Source organism: Cuculus canorus, chromosome 4 (assembly GCF_017976375.1).
Source record: "Cuculus canorus isolate bCucCan1 chromosome 4, bCucCan1.pri, whole genome shotgun sequence".
Classification (NCBI taxonomy): Eukaryota; Metazoa; Chordata; class Aves; order Cuculiformes; family Cuculidae; genus Cuculus; species Cuculus canorus.
The window spans coordinates 77,667,977-77,686,050 of record NC_071404.1 but is presented as its reverse complement, the minus strand read 5'-3'; the positions used below and the strand labels follow the sequence as shown (position 1 = coordinate 77,686,050).

General features: G+C 50.2%; 3 protein-coding genes across 4 annotated transcripts; all 3 read left to right on the top strand.

Annotated features, from left to right (window-relative positions):
• The first annotated feature begins 7,055 nt into the window (after window positions 1–7,055).
• On the top strand, window positions 7,056–11,064 carry LOC104063897 (interleukin-8). Its single transcript, XM_009566173.2, has 4 exons — window positions 7,056–8,829; window positions 9,218–9,347; window positions 10,056–10,139; window positions 10,611–11,064. The coding sequence occupies exons 1-4, from the start codon at window positions 8,739–8,741 to the stop codon at window positions 10,621–10,623; spliced, it is 318 nt and encodes a 105-aa protein (XP_009564468.2). The 5' UTR covers window positions 7,056–8,738; the 3' UTR covers window positions 10,624–11,064.
• An 817-nt stretch (window positions 11,065–11,881) lies between these two features.
• Window positions 11,882–13,040, top strand: LOC104063898 (alveolar macrophage chemotactic factor). 2 transcript variants are annotated; one of them, XM_054065086.1, is made up of 4 exons: window positions 11,882–12,082; window positions 12,275–12,434; window positions 12,605–12,688; window positions 12,792–13,040. In XM_054065086.1, exons 1-4 carry the CDS (start codon window positions 12,019–12,021, stop codon window positions 12,814–12,816), a joined length of 333 nt encoding a protein of 110 aa, XP_053921061.1. In that variant the 5' UTR covers window positions 11,882–12,018; the 3' UTR covers window positions 12,817–13,040. The 2 variants fall into 2 exon arrangements, with proteins under 2 accessions (XP_053921061.1, XP_009564469.2); XM_009566174.2 differs by having other exon boundaries at window positions 11,885–12,082; window positions 12,305–12,434.
• A 149-nt stretch (window positions 13,041–13,189) lies between these two features.
• On the top strand, window positions 13,190–14,975 carry LOC128852014 (interleukin-8-like). The gene is made up of 4 exons (XM_054065085.1): window positions 13,190–13,397; window positions 13,907–14,042; window positions 14,379–14,462; window positions 14,576–14,975. Exons 1-4 carry the CDS (start codon window positions 13,334–13,336, stop codon window positions 14,712–14,714), a joined length of 423 nt encoding a protein of 140 aa, XP_053921060.1. The 5' UTR covers window positions 13,190–13,333; the 3' UTR covers window positions 14,715–14,975.
• Window positions 14,976–18,074: the final 3,099 nt, after the last annotated feature.

Sequence of the window (18,074 nt, the reverse complement as noted above, 5' to 3'; positions counted from 1 at the left end):
TTGTCTCCCACCATGCGGCTCTTCCAAAAGCAGCATATTTTGTGCTCCATACTGCACTTAAAGGTGTGTTACCTTGTTGCCAGGAGCCGTAGGACTTGGAGTGGCGTCTGTGGATGTGGCAGGCAGAAACGCATGCCGGGGCAAGTGAGAAGGCTCTCAAAGGTAGCTGGGAGTGTCCTTTTCTCTTGACTACGTCACTACAACAGCACAAATTCTTTCAAGCAGATCTTGATGTAGGTAGCTGTGCATCACAAAGTGCTCTGGTGTCTTTTCTGTATCTCTTCAGAGCAGGACAGTAGCTCATCTCGTGGTCCGCTTAGCTGGTCATCTTGCTTTGCTGGCTTACTATCCTTTAAGTAGCTCATCTCAGGCTGTGAACGCACCAGACTCTGGTGTCTGCGCAGTTCCCACTTGGAGAAATGGGTCCTGTGGGCAACAGGGGATTTGCAAACCCTTCAACTGGCTTCTGTCACCTTTGGGTTGCTTACTCAGACTGGACCTCATCAGATGAGACCCTGCTTTGAGGTGGGGAGCTGGGCCTCATGTGTGGTTGGTGAACTTTGCAAGTAGGGTGGCTAAACTTAACATCGTTACCCGATCAGATGGGAAATGTCAAGTGCAAGATATCTGTAAATACTGATTTGAGCAGGTGGCAAACAGCAGAGACAAATGTCACACATGCTGCGGCAATCAAACCCGGAGAGTCTGGAAAGAGATGACATTTGTTGGGAAATGAGTCACTATCATCAGTGTGAAGCGGCGATGTGGCACTAGGCATTAGGGAGGCTGTGGTGGTTGTGGTTGAGGAAGTTTTGTGTCAAGCTAGAAAGCAAGAGGTGTTGCTTTTCTAAAGATGAGATACTTCTGACTTAACAAATACCAAATGGGTCAAGATCACTTTTAGCTCTAGCAGAAATAATAGTTATGGGTTATTCTGCAGCTTAATTACTGACTCAAATAAAATGACTAATATTTGGAAAAATAAAAGATCGCCACTTTAACCAAGACTGCCAGCTTCTAGCTACGTTGATTGAAGTGTCAAATTCCGAGAAGAGGAGGAGACCTTGTCATAAAGCTCCTTAGAAGGTTGGTGGTAGTACTGTTGCTAAATGTCTGCCTCAATAAGTTGCCCAAATAGGGTGTAATTCAACTGAGGCAATTGGAATGTGCCTTCAAGAGGCTGCTTCCTCAGACACAGAGGTGAAATGTGCTTGCATACCAGTATCTTTGTTGTATTTATGGCCTTTGTGGCTTTTTTTGGCACTTCTTGCCTTCTTGTCATGCACAGAAAGGTCCAATTGTGAAAGCTCATGTGACTCCTTCCATATCTTAGCAGTCCCCTGGGCCTAAGTCCTTTATCCAGTTGCCCAGCTAGTGGTGCAATTGCTGACATAGACACAGAAGACAGCTAAAATCTTGAGCTGCCACAGTGATGTGTTCAATACCCACTGGTTTTGAGCCTCCCACTGGCACCATGAGCTCGCCTGGATCATCAGTGCTAAGGGACAAGCAGGCAGTGTAATCCTGTCACTTGGATTTAGCTTCCTCTCTTTAGCACTCATTGCACACCTCTTGAAGCAGTGGAGCATCTTGCAGAGTGCAAGGTAGGTCAAGCTAGGGGGAGTTTCCAGGAATACATTTTGCTCTAGCCATTATAAATAGACCTGGACCTTGTCTTTACTAGCAAGATGCAAGGAAGTGCTAAAAGAAACAGACCTTCTTCCCAGCCAGCTGAGATGTGGAGAACATCAGGTTGAAGCTGCACCACCTATGCAACGAGAGCAGCAAGGCCATGCCAACAGGCACGTCTCACTTATAATGCACCACCTTGCAATTTATTGGCTCCCTCCTGTCGCAGCCCAACTTCGTTTTAACTCATCATTGATGTGCTCCCATGCCAGGGGCATCGAGCCATCACTGTCGCATGAAGCCCCTATGCAAATCCCTAACGGTGCTTGCTCAGCGGCACCTGCAGTGTCTAGACCGGTTCCTGCACCCGCATGCAAATGTGCAGAGAGGGAGCTGGGCCCCGCTGCTGAGCCGCTGCTTTCTGGTAAAGCCCTTGGGTTTCATTCCCTCTTTGTGTCTTGTGCTAGGCAGCATGGTGCTTTCCGCTTTGCTGGCATGCCTTTGAGGAATCACACAGCCTCTCTGCTTCACATTAGGTTCGTTTTTGATTAACCCATATTTGAAATAAGGTGAAGAAGTGTGGGTTACTGGGGTACTTCTCCACCGTAGTTTTCTAGCAGCAAGTGCAAGTTAGCACAGCAGTCAGGGGATTTTCTTCTGCCACTTGCTTCGTGCCATTTGCATCTCTGGGGTGGATGGGATGTCCCAGAAACTGTCTCTGCTCTGGGGTCGGGTGGCGTGCTCTGACATGCTGCTGAAAGTGTTCTGTTGCTTTCCCTTTGGCAGAGCATCTGCTTGCTCTGTTGCAGAGGTCTTATGGCTTGAGATTGAGGAGGCAGGAATATCAAATCCATGTTTCTTAAGTTTCCCTTAATTTCTTTCACTCTGGAGCTTTTGTTCTTTGCTCTGTTTCTCCTTCCTTCTTATCTGTTCGCTTTCAAAGCCCTATCTTACCATATTCCCTTTCTCTAGACCAGATACTTGAGCCCTATTTTTCAAGATGCCCATTTCAGCTTTTCGCCTGCATACAAATATGCAGAGCAGATGCGTCACCGCACCACTTGGGTATTGCCAAAACTGAGGTCTTGCCACATCCCCAGCAAGCCTGTGAACCTTTTCTCAAAGATAGTGACAGCGAGCTCAATAGGTGGTTTGAACAACCTAATTTTGGACTGATTTTGTTAGCCTTTGGCTAATTCTGGTGCTCGAATGTTGAAATTTCACTTTTATACCTTGTATGTGCCAAGTATAGAAGTGAAATATAAATACCATCTGTTTTGCATGAGAGTTCAAATAAAATTGAGTTGCGTCTGAGCTGGTAACCACCCACACAGGCCCTTGAAGACCCATGTGTCCTGGTCAGTTGTTCCTTCCCCTGGGCTATATCCTTGCATTAGTGTTGGTTTTGGCAGATTTGGGCTAGGAATTTCTTAGAAGGAAGGAAGGAAGGCCGGTTGTATAAGGTGAATGATTCGTAGAATGCAACAAGGAGAAGGGCCACTGGAGATAAGAAGGGTTAAAGAAGTTCTTTTCATATGTGCATACATAAACACAGATTGTTTGGGAATGTGTTTTCAAGGTGTAGGAGGCACAAGGGGATGGAGAACATCCCAGTTGGGCTGGAAGGAGCCCTGGGCTGGAAACTGGGTACCACGTAGAATCAATAGGTTGGAGAAGACCTCTCAGATCATTGAGTCCAACCGTTCCTATCTGCCACTAAACTATGTCCCTGAGCACCTCATCTACCTGTCTTTTAAATACCCCCAGGGATGGTGACTCCACCCCCTCCCTGGCAGCCTCTGCCAGTGCCCAATGACCCTTTCTGTGAAAATTTTTTTCTCTGATATCCAGTATGAACCTCCCCTGTCAGAGCTTGAGGCCATTGCCCCTTGACCTCTCACATGTCACTTGGGAGAAGGGCACATGAAGTGGCTGAGGCACATGTTGTTGGTATAATAAGAGAGAAACCAACACTGCGCTCAGGTCCTGGGTGCGTCTGCCTGGGTTTTCATGCAGTGCTGAAGGGTTGGTGCTGAAATAGGTGTGGGTGCTGCACTCTCCTAGGTTTCAACAGGAGGTATTTTTGTCTTTGAAGCAGGTGATGGACCACAAACCGCAGTGGTAACAACTCGCTGCAGTTGTGGCTTTTTTGGGGGGCAATTTTTTTTTAAAAGCGGTTTGATGTCTCTTGCAAGGAGGGTTGGGTGAGTTGTGGAGAAGGTGTGCTGAAAGTTCACTTTCTCTCAAAACAAACCTGGTGGTGTTTCAGTGTAGCTGTGAGGTTTGCTTGCTGCAGGCATCTCTAACATATCCTCTTGAGAATTGTTATGCACTGCTTGTGAAGCACGCAGGTCCTCACTGAAGGGCAGGAGATGCGCCATCTCTGTGGTCTTTATGTCAGGATTGAGTTTCTGCCCATCCTGGTCAAACATGGACAAGGCTTTTTGTGTTTTTACCTCCTGGTCCACTTAGCTTGGGTCATTTTCTACTCATGTCTGAAGTTGCCTTATTGTTACAGACCAAGTTCCCGCTCCATCTCTTGCTTGTGTTTGGACATGCTATGACAGGTTTTCCATCCTTATCTTTCAGAGACTCAGGCATACAAAACCTCTGGTTTCCCTCTGCCAAACAGCAGAAGCTCTCTTCTTTCCACACATGGCTCTCCTACCTCCCCTCTCATTTCCCATCACCTGTTTTTCAGTGTTTTCAAGGAAATCTTTGTGGCTGAACAAGCCTGAGGCTTTCTTGGCTTGATGTTACTAAAAGACAAGTTCTTGAGTGGTTTAATGGCTACAGAAGCACAGCAAAGCCACACAGCAGGGTACTTCTTTTCTTCCCTGGCCTTTGGGAGGTATTTGCGCTACACTTTTGTAGGTTTCTGATTTAGGTACCATGGGAAGGATCCAGTGGGTGTAAATCATTTTAAAATCTAATAGCAATAACAGAAATAATTAATCAAATCAAACTCTTGACAGCAAAGGTACAGCTGCCGCCGAAAACACAAAAGATGTAAGGATATTTCATAGAGTTATAGAACCATGGAATGTGTTAAGTTGGAAGGGATTGCAAAGCCCAACTAGTTCCAGCCCCCTGCCATGGGCAGGGACACCTCCCACTGGATCAGGGTTCTCCAACCCCATCCAAACTGCCCTTGAGCCCCTCCATGGATGGGGTAGCCACAGCTGCTCTGGGCAACCTGGGCTAGGGCCTCCCCACCCTCATGGCAAAACATTCCTTCCTAAGATTTCACCTCAATCTCCCCTCTTTCTGCTTAAAACCATTCCCCTTCATCCTATCCCTGCCCTCCCTGATCAAGAGCCCCTCTCCAGCTTCCCTGAAGCCCGTTTCAGTACTGGAAGCTGCTCTAAGGTCTCTCTCGAGCCTTCTCTTCTCCAGGCTGAACAACTCCAACTCTTTCAGCCTAACCTCATTGGGATATTAGATTACTAACATGTAGACACATATACATTAGTAGACATTAGATTTCTAATGTGCTTCAGTCGATGCTGCCTGGCTAAGTCCACAGATCAGTATGTGAGGGTCACTCTCCTCAATTACGAGCATCCAGGAAGCAGTTAGCTTAAACATGGTTGCAGGCTAGATCCTCACCCTGCTTCTCCCTTTCAGAAATACCACTTGGCATGCAAGTTTTAGCTGCCCACAATGACTACAAGCTTTTCCTTCCCAAGAAAACACTGTAGTGTTTATCAATCTACAGATTAGTCGTATGGCAAAACCACTATGACTGCTACCAAGGCAGTTCAGAGAAACCCTGGCATTACAGTTTCTCTGTCAAGTTCTCCTTTCTTCCTGTGTCACCATTTATTTTGCCTTTCCTAGCCAAAGCAGAAACTTGTAGCAGTTTGAGGACCAGCTAGGCAAATGTACATCTTTGGGGGTGACATAGTGGGGATCCACCTAGCTGCCCCGGCAACCTGGGGGAAACCCAAGCGCATCACTTCCGAGATGGAGCCAGAGCTGGGCTTCACTATGAAAGTCTGCGTTTAGGTACGAATCGAGAGGACAGGTCTGAAAGGGGACGGCTGCTTATGCTTTTCATCGTTATAGCCCTCTATGCAATGGCTGCTGTGCCACCTCACCACCTGAAATCACAGAACTGAGCCTGCCTTTTGGGCCGTCTTCCAAGAAGCATCCATGGGCCATGCCAGGGAGGCTGTTGGGCAACACTGCCTGTCCAAAGGATGCTATGATGGTGGCTGCTTCACTGCAGCCCCAGGATGAGCGTGGTATTTTGTCTTGTAAGCATTGACTTACCCTGTTTGGAGGGGAGGTCCTGCCAAGGCCACCTCTGCAGATAGTACAATGTCCTCAGAGCTCACAATGAAGAGGAGGCCTTCCTGTCCTCCCCCTGAGGATTGTGTGGGTTTCATCCCAGGTACAGAGTGAGTTAGGTGCACCATGACTGTCACGGAAGAAGTGTTAGGAGGACAGCAATAAAGCAATGTGTCTGCACAAGGCAGCACATCCTTAGAGGAGACAACCTCAGTGAAAGCACCTGCGATCTTGCATAGGTTTGAGGAAAACATGTGCTCCAGGCTAACACTGAGGTCTTAGTGACCAAACTGATTGCCCAGGATACCTCTAAAGCCACCTCTCTAAATCCATCCAGACGAAATACACTTTTGTAGCTCCCACTTCCTTCCAGGAGATGACACCTGTTCTGTAGCCACAGATCAGGGGCATGATCTTCTTCATGAGTTATCTTGGATTTTCCATTGCATGTCTCCCAGGGGCAGCTTCTTCCCATACCAGTTTCTTTAAGTCCTGCCAGCACTGGTGTTGGTTTTCCTCAGCCGTGGAAGAGCCACGCTTGGAGTGCTGACTGCGTGCCCCAACTCCATCCTCTCTGGCACACAGCTCTGTGGGAAGTTGCTTTCGATTCTCTCAGTTTTCCCCACCTATATAAGCAGGATCGTTTTCCAGTTGTAAACTTCAGAAGCACTTTGAAACTTTTTGGTGCCTCCAAGGCATTTTGAATAGGCGTCCAGTCATCTCTCCTGGTAAATCGCTGCCTTCCCCACTGTTTTGCAGACTTTTCTTTGAAGACCCCTGCCATGACCTAGGAAAAACGCTTAAACCAGTTCTAGGTTGGACTCCTTCGAATAACTATGCAAGGAAATGGAAAAACCTGCAAGTATTGAGCAAAACCCACTTTTAAAACTGTCACTTTTTCCAATGTGACAGCAGCAAGGCTCTCATTCCCTCCATAGGTCTTTGGGAATAGCTCATGCAAATTGTCCCTGGCTTCTCTATGGCAAGGAGTTAAACTCCTTGCTCGTCTTTATCTCCGGAACAAGGTCTTCACAAGACTTCTGGACCTGTGTCAGAGGAAAGAGTTGTAGAAGAAAGATGTGTAGCTTAGAGTTTGAGTGGAAGACTTTTGGGGTTGGTTTTTCTTAGTTTACTGTTTTATTACTCTATAAAATTCTGGTGTGATCTGAAAGCTCCAAATTACAACATTATCACACAACCACATCATTTTTCTTCTGCCCTCTTCCTTCCGCCTTGCCTCGCTATTGTGGCCGCTTGTCCCCTTCCCCTTTTGCTTCCCGGCTGGTGACTTTGCTTTATTCAGGGCAGTTCCACTTGAGCCAAAATCCGTGAGCATGGGTGCTGCTGCAGCCCTTGAATATCCTGTGTGAGAGCCAAAGGTGTTGGCATTATAGGACCAACTCTTTCCAGGCAAAAATGCGTTGCTTTCATCCTTCAGTGGCTCATTCTGGAGAGACCCTAAAGATGAGGTAAAATGTGTGGAGAAGCTGAGCCCCCCAAACAGACAAGCATATTCCTTCGTGTCTAAGGCCTGGAGGACTCTGCATTGCCAGAATAAAGCCTTGTAGACACACGGCTCTAGAGTGTTGTAAGGGTGTGCATTATCTGACGTCCCTTTGTATATGCTCCTATAGTTTCACACTGCCACATATGCCTCTGGCCTGGTGTCAATAGTCTGCCCACCACCACTTGACAATCCCTGCCATGAGTGATAGAGAACGGGCTTGCTGACTGCAGCACGCTGCGCCTCTGAGCTGATAATGTAACCAAAGCTACTTTTCCTGAAACGGTAGGCAGGCAGGACGCTTCTAAGCCCAGAATATTTCAGGTCCGAAGTGTTGTAATAGGCTACTAAATGGGGCGAAATAGGAAGAGCCCTGAAGCGGCCCCTGGTGCCGCCCCGTGGCTCCTTGCATATCCCAGTAGGCGTTTGATCCCAATGTTATAAAAGGTCACTCTGGACATAGCATAGACCAATGTTGGTGAGGGAAAGAGCGGAGCTGCAGCCCCTGTCCCTCCAGTCCCAGTACCACACGGGGAGAGCTCAGGTCTTGCGCTCACAAATCCCTGACTCTATCCCAGCGCTGTTGCTTTTCTGCATCTATCTGCATTTCATTCTCAGGCTGCGGGTGCAAATAAAGTCACTGCTGATAAACGTGTACTGCAGCTCTTAGTCACAAATGGGCAGAGAAGGAGGCATAGCTTGCTTTTTACTGGTGCTGCTGTCCCGGTCATCTCTTGATTTCCCGAGTGTTTTTCTCCAGCAGAGAGCGAGATTTGAAGGGTTTGAGAGCAAACAGGCAGCTGAGAGCTTTATTATTTTTCCACAGTACAATGTGAGGCATTTTTGCTGATGTAAGGGTTAACAAAAATAGTGTGGGTGAAATAGGACCCTAAAAAATAAATATGTAAATATCTGAGTGCATTAAAAAAACCCTGTTTGCCCAGGGTATGCACTCCGATTTTATTCTGGGCTCTTTGCGGTTGATGGGTAAATGCTAAAGGCAACAAAAGATGATGTTTGTGCAGACCCGGCTAATCAGAGATAGGGTGTGTGGGAGATTCCGTGGGGAATCCAAAGATGCACTTAGTCCCAGTGGCTGGTTTTAATCAATAATATTGTACATTCAGCTTCTGACCTGACTGCAGGGAGCATCTGAGAAATTACATCACCTCTTTTCACGGTCTGCTGGCCAGCTATGACTGCTGAAGTTTGAACCTTGTTGCTTGTGTCAGAGTGTGACCCTCTGGAATAAATAGAGGTGTTTCTTCAACCAGTTCCTCAGTCCAGTTCTGGGGCTGAGCCTGCTGTGAGGATGCGAGTGCCGGCTGGGGTGGGGACTGGAGCCCCCACGCTCCCATGGCTGCTACTGCTGGTGATGGTCATGTTTCATTCCACCTACGGAGGTGAGCTTCTGGTGCCTTTGCAGATACCCACAGCTGGCAGCTTCCAGCCTGCCGTGGTCCTTGTGATGGGTGGGCATCACCTGCATCCTGCACCAGAAGGGACTGGAGGAGACGAGGACTCCTCCTGGCTGCTTTGCTCAGGGTTTTTCTCCTAGACAAGGAAACAGCGCAACCACTCTTCTTTGCTAGGACCCAGTGCAGCTTTCAGGAGCTGTGTGAGAGCAGGGTACTGAGGTAGAGGCACAGATAACAGCCTCTTGCCATCGTCCCTGAAGTGTTGTCAGTGAATGCTCAGGAAAGGACAGTTTCCTTGGCTCTCTAAGAGATTCAGAGTTGCTGCATCTCTCAATAACTCTGTCTCTGTAAGTTGCTACCTTCTCTTTCTCAGCCATCCTGGAGGTGAATGGGAACTTGAACTGTAGGTGCGTAAAGACAACTTCGGACTACATTAGTCCAAAGAGATACGAAAGCCTTGAGATCAGACCCGTGGGCAGCACCTGCAGACGGACAGAGATCATGTAAGTGCTGTGGCTGGCTCATGGGGCAGGACGCTGCTTTCTCCTCTGGCTCTTGCAGAGCAATGGGGCCAGCACCGCACCTTTTCTTCTGCGACTGCCCTGCTTCTCCTCTCCCTTTCTTAAAACTAAAGCTTTTTTCCTAATGCCAGCAAGCTTGTTCATGCTTCGGTGCTGAGAAACGTCAGGTCGTTGCTAGTGGAGGAAATGCACTGGAGTCAACCTGCCAGAGCTCCCTGGATCTTTATGAGCCTTTCCAGACAGGGAAAGCATGATTTCCTTACATTGGTACTTAGCAGGGAGCGTGCTGGTGAGGGAGTCTGGAGAAAGCACATCCTCTGACACCAAGGCAGGATGAGCTGTAACCTGTTTTTCCACTCCTGAGAGCAAACAGTTTCTCCGGTCAAGACCTTATCTTGTTACCTGTCCTGACTAAACTGGTGTAAGATTTCTTTAAGTTTTTGGCATTGATGCATTTGTAAATCTACAGAACAAACTCTTTGAACGGTCACTTCTGGGCTTCAAGCGTGATGGGAAAGTGTTGCATCTTGCTTTTTTCTGACTGTCCTTTGTTTTCCCTCTGTAACAAGTGGCTTTCTGTGATCTGCTGGTGCTGTAAAGGAAAGCTGAGCTTTGTAGATCAGCTCTGGCTGCTGGCACCCCTGCCTCTGGAGGGAAGAGCGGTGCTCATAAACTCTACTTGTGTTGCAGAATTAAATTAAAAACCTCAGGGAAGGTGTGCGTGAATCCTGATGCCCCATGGGTCAAGAAACTACTGAAGCGTATTGCTAGCACGTAAGTGGCTTTGGTGAAAGCTCCTTTGGCTCAAGTGGCCCTGGACAGTATCTGTCACGTCTGTGGGCCTGAGGAGTACATGCAGGACTGAGGCCTCGGTGGGGACAGGGGTGGGGGTGTCTGTTCGAGCAGCACTCAGTTGTTCAGTGTTCCCACGCTGCCATCCCTGGGTTGTGCTCTTGTGCACGGTGCTGCGACTCTGAAAATATTTTGGGGGAGAGGAAGTGGCAGGAGCAGGGTTTGCTCATTGTGAGGGCAACAACATGTCAGTGTTCATCTGGGAAAACCAGTCTCCATCATTGTGTGGGTTTCTGGCACAGTATAGGGGTAGCCGGGAAACGTTCCTGCAAGTGATGGCAGAATTTTCTCCTGGGGAAATGGTCGCAACTTCCTTCAGCTGGGGCAGGAGCTTCTTCCCCCAAGACCCACTTTTCTCTGCCTTCATGTTTCTCCTCCTTCTGCTTTTCGCAGGAAGAAAAAATAAGTTTTCTGCTAAGGAAGCTGACGCTCAGAGCTCTGAGACAGGCACAGACGATGCACAGGCATGTAGACCTGGCCGCTCTTCTCTTTGCCCTTGCTTCCCCCTGTTCCTGAAAGCCCCATGTCTGGCCCCATTCTGGCCCCACCAGTGGCCGCTGCAAGGAGGGCAGCTCGCTACTGACCCCAGCCCTATGGCATGTTTGTGAGGTGGTTCCCCCCTGCATTCAGTCCCTGGGTCAGCGTGATTATGAACCTTTCATTTATTTACTTGCCTTTAGACTGGGGAGAACTTCTCTGTCGGGAGCTACTCCTGTTTCTGTGAGAATAACTTTGTGACCCCTCCATGTGAAGCCCTCACCGAAAGAGTGTGTGTCTGGGTTTGTCATTACACAACATGGCATGGCTGGTTCTGAGAGCTCAGGTCAAATAAAATTCAGGTTTTTTCCTCCGTGGTATTTTCCTTGGATCTCATAACTCTGAAGAAACTCAGGAGAGTTTTGATAAACCGCTGTCATAGCCTTCCCGGAGCTGGATTTGCTGTCATTTGCATCCAGAGCTCTTGTATTGGTGGTTTCAGAGATTTGTCGCTGTCAATAAAGTGTAGATCTGAATATACGTCAGGTAGAGGAACGAGGGCAAGCACCCAGGTGCATGTCAGCCACGATGAAAACTCTTTTTACACAGAGGAATGAGGAGCAGAGAAAGGTTTGTCCCAGGCAGCGACAGTAGCTGGGATGGCCAGCAAGGGACTGGCAGCCCTGGTGGGAAGCGAAGCTCCTCTCTGACACGACCTGCTGTCTCCCTTGGGGATGATTTGAGGGAAGAGAGGTGATGCAGCCAATGCACCCCACAGCGAAGGGCTGGTGTTCGTGGTGGGGCTGGGCTTTGTGGGATGCCATGAGGTGCTTGAAAGCTGTGAAGGCCAATATGGAAATACAGGAGGTGGGCAGGAGGTCACACGGGGCAGAGTGTGGGAGTGAACAGCCACAGGGGGAAAGAGCAAAAGCCACCGGAGCTCAAACTGGGATGTGCCTTAAAGGGGGAAAATTGGTTGTAGGAGAAAGGAGCAATATCTGGTCGTGCAGAAGAGAAAAGCACTCCAAAAACCTCCAGGCTTGTGCAGCTGCACGGGCTAAGAACAAGCATTGGGGGAAACAACCAGAATCTTTATGGCTTCATAGGAAGGAGGAAACGGAGCCGGTTTCAGGAAGCCCCGGGCCCTCGCCAAAACCTGAGCTGCTTTTTATTGGCAATGCCGCAGGCTCAGCGAGCACCGTCGGGAGGGGACAGAGATAGGTGAAAACCAGCCCAGCCCCGGGGCCTGCCCCTGCACCGCCTCACTTCTCCTATTTTCCAGCTCAAATACAGGGATGCTGCCGGGGCCGGGGCCGGGGCTGGCATGGCTGCACGGGTGGCCCTGCTGCTGGGGCTGCTGCTGGCCACGCACTGCCCTGGGGATGCAGGTGAGGCTCTTCGTGCCCCCGTGCGTGGGGCTGGAGGATGCGGGGGGGGGCAGGTGTCAGGTTTTTGGAGACGGCATCCTACTGCCGTCTCTGGGGCTCCTTTGCAAGCGGCTGCGGTCATCCTGGGGAGATGTGGGAGGAGATGTATTTGACCGTAAAGGGGTTTGAGGCTGGTGGTGGGGTTTTGCGTAGTGCCTGACCCGTGGCCCCGTCCACCTCCAGCTCTCCTGGAAGCCAACGGCAACCTGAGCTGCCGCTGTGCCAAGACGACCAGGGCTTTTATCTCCCCGCGGAAATATAGCAGCATCGAGGTGCGGCCAGTGGGCAGCAGCTGCCGGCGCCTAGAGGTGATGTAAGTGGCTCCGGGGGGAGAATGAGCCCTCTGCTCCCTTCCGTCCTCCTTGAGTTATTCCTCTTTTGAGCTCTTTTTCTTTGTGGGAAGCACTGGGGCGTTAAGCTACTCGTGTCCCCCCCGGTGGAGGAGGGGGAAGAAACGGTGCTGAAACCCCCTGTGTTTTTTAGGATTAAGCTAAAAAGCCTGGAGAGGGTCTGTGTGGATCCTGATGCCCCTTGGGTGAAGAAACTCCTGCAGGACCTTCCTCACTTGTAAGCTGCCCTCTACCTTGAGCAGAAGGGGCTCCTGGCTGGACCAGGGGCATCTTGTGGGGACCGCTGGTCACACATACCTCTGTTCTTCTGCTTTTGGCAGGAGGAAGAAAGAAGCTGCCGGCTGAGGAAGCTGCCACCAGCAGGACAGCCAGATGGGCTGAGTCCCAAACTGGCCCCCCTATCCCACTGTCACCTTCCTGTGGTGCTGTGGGGACGCTGCTCTGATGCTCCAAACCCTTTTTCCTTTGCATTTGATACATTTAAGCCCTTGAAAATGCCAGTCCCTGTTTCCCCCAGCCCCCACGCCCTAGTCTTGTGCTGGCTGTCCCCTTTGGACATAATCCAAGAGATCCAATAAAGGCGGCAGCCTTTGGTCACCATCACGGCATCCCTTCCTACAGCGTGGGTTGCTCGGGGACAAGCACTGTGGGAAGCAGCACAGGGGGCACCGCCGGTTCCACAGCAAGAAATATGAGGCAGGCAGGAGGTTTTGGAAGGCAGCATGAGCCACGTGTGACAGAAGGAAGCACTGGCAGGGAAGTCAAAGTCTTTTCCCCCTCCTCAGCATTTCCCCGCCTGCAAAATCCCCGTTGGGGCTGGCTATAAAGTGGCCCCTGCAGCAGCTCGGAGCAGGTGGCGAGGATGCAACTGCTGCCAGCGGGGCTAGCCCTGGCCCTGCTCCTGAGCAACTTGGTGCCAGGGGGTGGTGAGTGACCTTGGGGTGTCTGTCAGTCTCCCCCTGCAAAATCCCAAGGCTCTAAGCTTTCAGATTTGTCTCTTGCCTATCTTTGAGGTTGCATTTTTTCTCTTAAAACTGGTGGCTAACCTAGATGCGGGTGCCTGGGACCAGGAGGGATTTGCCAGATGGTTTTAAGCTGCTTCTCTTCCAGGCCCCCATGGAACTCCAGTGCTTGCTGGGCAAGTGATAGGTTTAAATCATAAAATGTTGGTTCAGTGTTTGAATCCTGAAGCTAAACCCACTCCATATGCATAAAGAGAAAGCTTTGAGAATGTGCCACGGGGGATTAGCCTTGCTTTAGCCTCGCTCCTCGCCGCTGCAAACCCTGTTAATGCAAGCCTGGTCCCTGAAAATGGTGCTGGGGAGGGGAGAGGAGGGGATGGGATGGTGGCGTGAGGGTGGTGGGGCAGGGGGGGTGTCCCGTCTGCATCCCCTGCGGGGGCCGAGACCTGGGTGTGGGCTGCTCTGGGGCACAGGTCTGTCACTGGAGAGCCTGCTGACCAACATGAGATGCAAGTGCATCAAAGCGACTGCCCAGGTCATCAACTTGGGGCTGATCCTTGCCATCGACGTTACACCACCGGGTATTCACTGCAGGAGGAAAGAGATCATGTAAGTTGAAAAGCCTGGAAGCTAATTCCTGCAAATTGCTGGGTCAGGGACCAGCACAAAGATACGGAGGTGCTTGCACCCTCTCCAAGCCCCCAAATCCTGTGGTGGCTCTTGTGAGGCACAGGCTGTTGCTTGAGCCCTCATTTTAATTGGAGTTACTGCCGGCATAGCTCACAGAGCCAAGGCCGAGTCCCAAAAAATCCCATCTATCTCATGGCAAAGGTTTGCAGGGCTGTGCTCATAACCGTGCGGGGGAGCGAGAGGGGTTTTCTCTGCAGAGAAAAATGTAAGGGAAGAGGCGTGCAAGGGGCTTGAGAGGGTCTTGACACCTTGCAGCCTCACCCTGAAGAGAAACAAGAAGGTGTGTGTGGCTCCTGAGGCACCCTGGATCCAGCTGCTCATCCACAAGCTGACAGAAAGGTACGCAACACCAGGTGCCCAAAAGAACAAATGGTGTAGCAAAGGCATTGGTGGGACGATACCCTCCTCCCCATTGCTTTATTTTCATTGCTTTCCTCCCCCAAAACCCACAGGAACACCAATAAAAAAGGAACGGCAGCACGGCCACGGCGGGAAGCGGAGCGGTGGGCTGAGGGAGTGGAGTGGAGGTGCCGGCCCCCTCGCAGACCCCCTGCCCAGTCTCTCCCTGTGTCTGGATACCAGGATAAATAGCCGCCCATGGTTCTTTATTCCTCTGTGGGGACAGCACTGATAGAAGCCCTCTGTGCCAAGATGCGCAGGGATTCGCAGCACAGTGCTGGCACTTGCTCTGCTCTCAGGGGTGTGGCAGGGGGCAGGAGCCTTCCTGTGCTCCCCAAAAAAGGCTTTCCCTTCAGGCACCTGGTGTCGCTCTCCTTTTCAGGTGTCTGTGCTGTTCCTGTCTGTCCCAGACACCATCAATAAAAGCATGAACATGTTTCTCCCCTTGGTTGTGACAGCTCTTACTGCACGGATTGGTGTAAAAATGGGGATTTTGGGGGTGGGGGAGTTAGAGCGGATGGCGGTACCGTGAAGCCCTTAGCTGCTTTGCCACAGGGCACTTCCTGATGCGCCAAGGTTTCATGTCTTTTCCTCACAGCTCCCAGGAGGAGCTAGTCACGCTATGGGATGCGGGCAGGCGTTGGATGGGCTCTGATCTCTGTGGCTACCAGTTGTGCAAGCACAGGAAGAAATAAGTAGCACTTCAGGGGTTTGAGGAGCTCCCTTTCCCCAGCTGAGGCAGGGCTACTTCGCTCAGTCATTGCTGTTACTCTGTCTGGGCCGGATCTGTGCAGGGGAGCAGGTCTTCCCCCTGCCTGGGTCCTCACCGTCCCTGCTCGATGGGAATTCCGTTTCTCGGTGAGTTTTTAATTGCGAATTGTAATTACGCAGGGAATTACACCGTGGCGTGGCTCTGGAGAGAAGGTTCCTTACTGTTTATTTCATAGAAAACATGGGATGAACAAGTTCAGTCTGATCTCAGGTGAAGGCTGCTGCTTCTGCAAGCATGGTGCCATGGGCTGGTGCCAAACTCCAAAGCTCTTTTCCTGGGAGCCCCTACCCCAGTGCTGGGGCTGGTGGGGAAGGTGCTACAGAGCTGCCCCAGGTCTGAGAGCCAGCAGTGGCTCTGGCCTCCACAGGCAGCAGCTTCCCCACGCGAGAGACCAGCACACTCAATTTAAAGTGAAGTTACCCTTTCTGTAAAACGAGACATAACCCCTCCCTAAAATGTTAGTGTAAGCACGTCCAGGAGTGACACCACAGCTTCCCTTCTCCCCACAGGCACTTCTGTCTTTCGAGGGACAGGAAAGACAACACGCAAGGAAGAAATCTAGCTAAAAAATAACTGGCCTCCCAAAACAACCACTGCAGAACGGGGCGGGAAGGGGAGCCTGGGGTCCCGCACTGCTGCTCTGGTCCAGCCAGGAATATAAATTTCAGGGCGTCTTTAGTGAACATGGTGCACTTCAACACTTCAATTGCTCGGAAGGAAAACACCTGGTGCAATTCAGTAAAAATGCAAAACAGTGTCAAAATCATGTAACATTGCTTGTAATGAAAGCTGTCCCCAGGGTTTTGGTTTTGCTTTGGAACAAGGACGAACACAGACAAACAAACAAGAAGACACAACCATGGACTGGGCTCACCCTGACCCTCACCAGCCAGACAGCAGGTTCTGTAAGCTAAATACACCATAGGATTGCAGGGGAGGGGGGGAAGAGAGGAGAAGCCCCATGACGCGGTGGGGTTTGCCACCAACACAGTTTAAAGCACCCTAAAGTACTGAAGGACCTGAGTATTTCACTATCTTCATGCTTGTTTTCAGGGATACTCCAAGAAAGTTGTACTTCTGAAGTCATCCTCGGACACAGCCGAACCAGCAAGGTTTGTGGTCTCTTTAATACTGTTTATAGTCAAGTCGTTTTCCTTAGGGTGAAGGAGGTTGTCAAAGGTGTTCATTCTGTCCCTTCTGACTGCTATGCTTATGCCTTCCTCTTTTTTCACGTCCTCATTGTGGAAAAGGAGGGAAAGCAAACTTGTGGTCAGTGTCAGGGCAAAGAGTGCTCGTAAGAGACACTGCTGTGTCACTCCGAGCTATGCCTGGATCTGGAGCCTCATCATCTCCTCTTGTAAGCGTTTTGAATCTTGAAGTGAGCACTTGGCTGACGCGTGGCACGGGGACCTCAAATGTGAGTTGTTTCCACGAGGTTCTCTTGAGGTTTGTGTTGCCTTTGAACACTGGGTGGTGAGAAAGGGAGGGTATGTGACTACACTTCTGTAATCTTATGAAAACTGATGAGCTGCGTATCGCAAGATGCTTTTCTTATTAAATGGAGGGACTCAGATCATAACATTATTTATCAGTCCTCTCTGCATCCATTCCTTCTCCCATCTCTAACAGATCAGGTCTTCCGCTCCCCCCAGGTTAAGATCAAGTACTTCAGCTCCTTTTGGGAGCTGTGAAATGAGGCAGGCGAGGTTTTTCAATGCATGTGCTGAGTGCTGGAACCACAGCGCTCCGGTAGGCAATGGGAACTTGAGTGAGTCTTGCGTGCTGTTTTGCTTCTTAACGAGTGGCTTTGGTTGCAGAGATATACAAGGATACGTAGCCAGTTGTGTGATTTTGCTAATGCAGAATGGATGTGCCTTAGATGGGAGTGAAAGATCTTTCACTCTCTCTGCTATACCCAGTTTCATGCTAAAGGGAGATTTTGATGCTGGCAGTGGAAAATGCATTGTGGAAACGAAGTACTGGCTGCTGTGTCACTGGGGTTAAATCTGGTCTTCAGGTATTAAGGCCTGTCTCGTGCTCCCTACCAAGGCAGCATCAACACTGCACTCCAGGAGGGGTAAATTCCTGACCCTTCTTCCAAATTCACAAGGAAACTCTGAATTTCAATAAGCTGTTTTAGCTTCCCCCTCGCCATCTGACTAAAACCAATGCCATGCAAACAGTGGCATCAACATTTATGGTCTCAAATTCTCGCCTGCCATTTGGGCTCAATGCCTCATGAGGCGGTTGTGGAAAGCCAGTCTCCAAAAGCCCAGTGCTGGGCATTAAGTGGGAGCCGCAGATGCTCCGCACCTTGTCTAGTGGGCCTTGGAGCTCAAAAGTGTTATGTATTTAGGACTCTCTGCAACAAATCCCAGCAAGACAGAAGATAGCAGCCACCCGTGATGTTCCCACTAGATCAGATCCCACTAGTTTTGAAAGCAGCATTAGGTCAGTGGTGAGGGCTTCTGAAAAGGTTAAGAGCCAAAGATTGTGGCTTTCTAGCCTATAAAATGCAGAAGAGTGAGGACTTGGGACTGACAAGGACTCCTCCGCATGTTTCTGCAGGCTAAACAAGAGCGGCTTCAGAAAGACAGGGAAAGCTGGCTGATCAAATGAGATGTTCTCAGTGAACACCGGAAAGGTTTGACCAAAGCTTTTCTTGAGGCAAATGGAAAGGGAAGCTGGGCTCAGCCCCATGCGCCACACCTGAGTCGGTGTGAGGTACGCAACATTCACACTCCTTACAGAGAAATAAGGACACCAAACTGTCCAGCTGC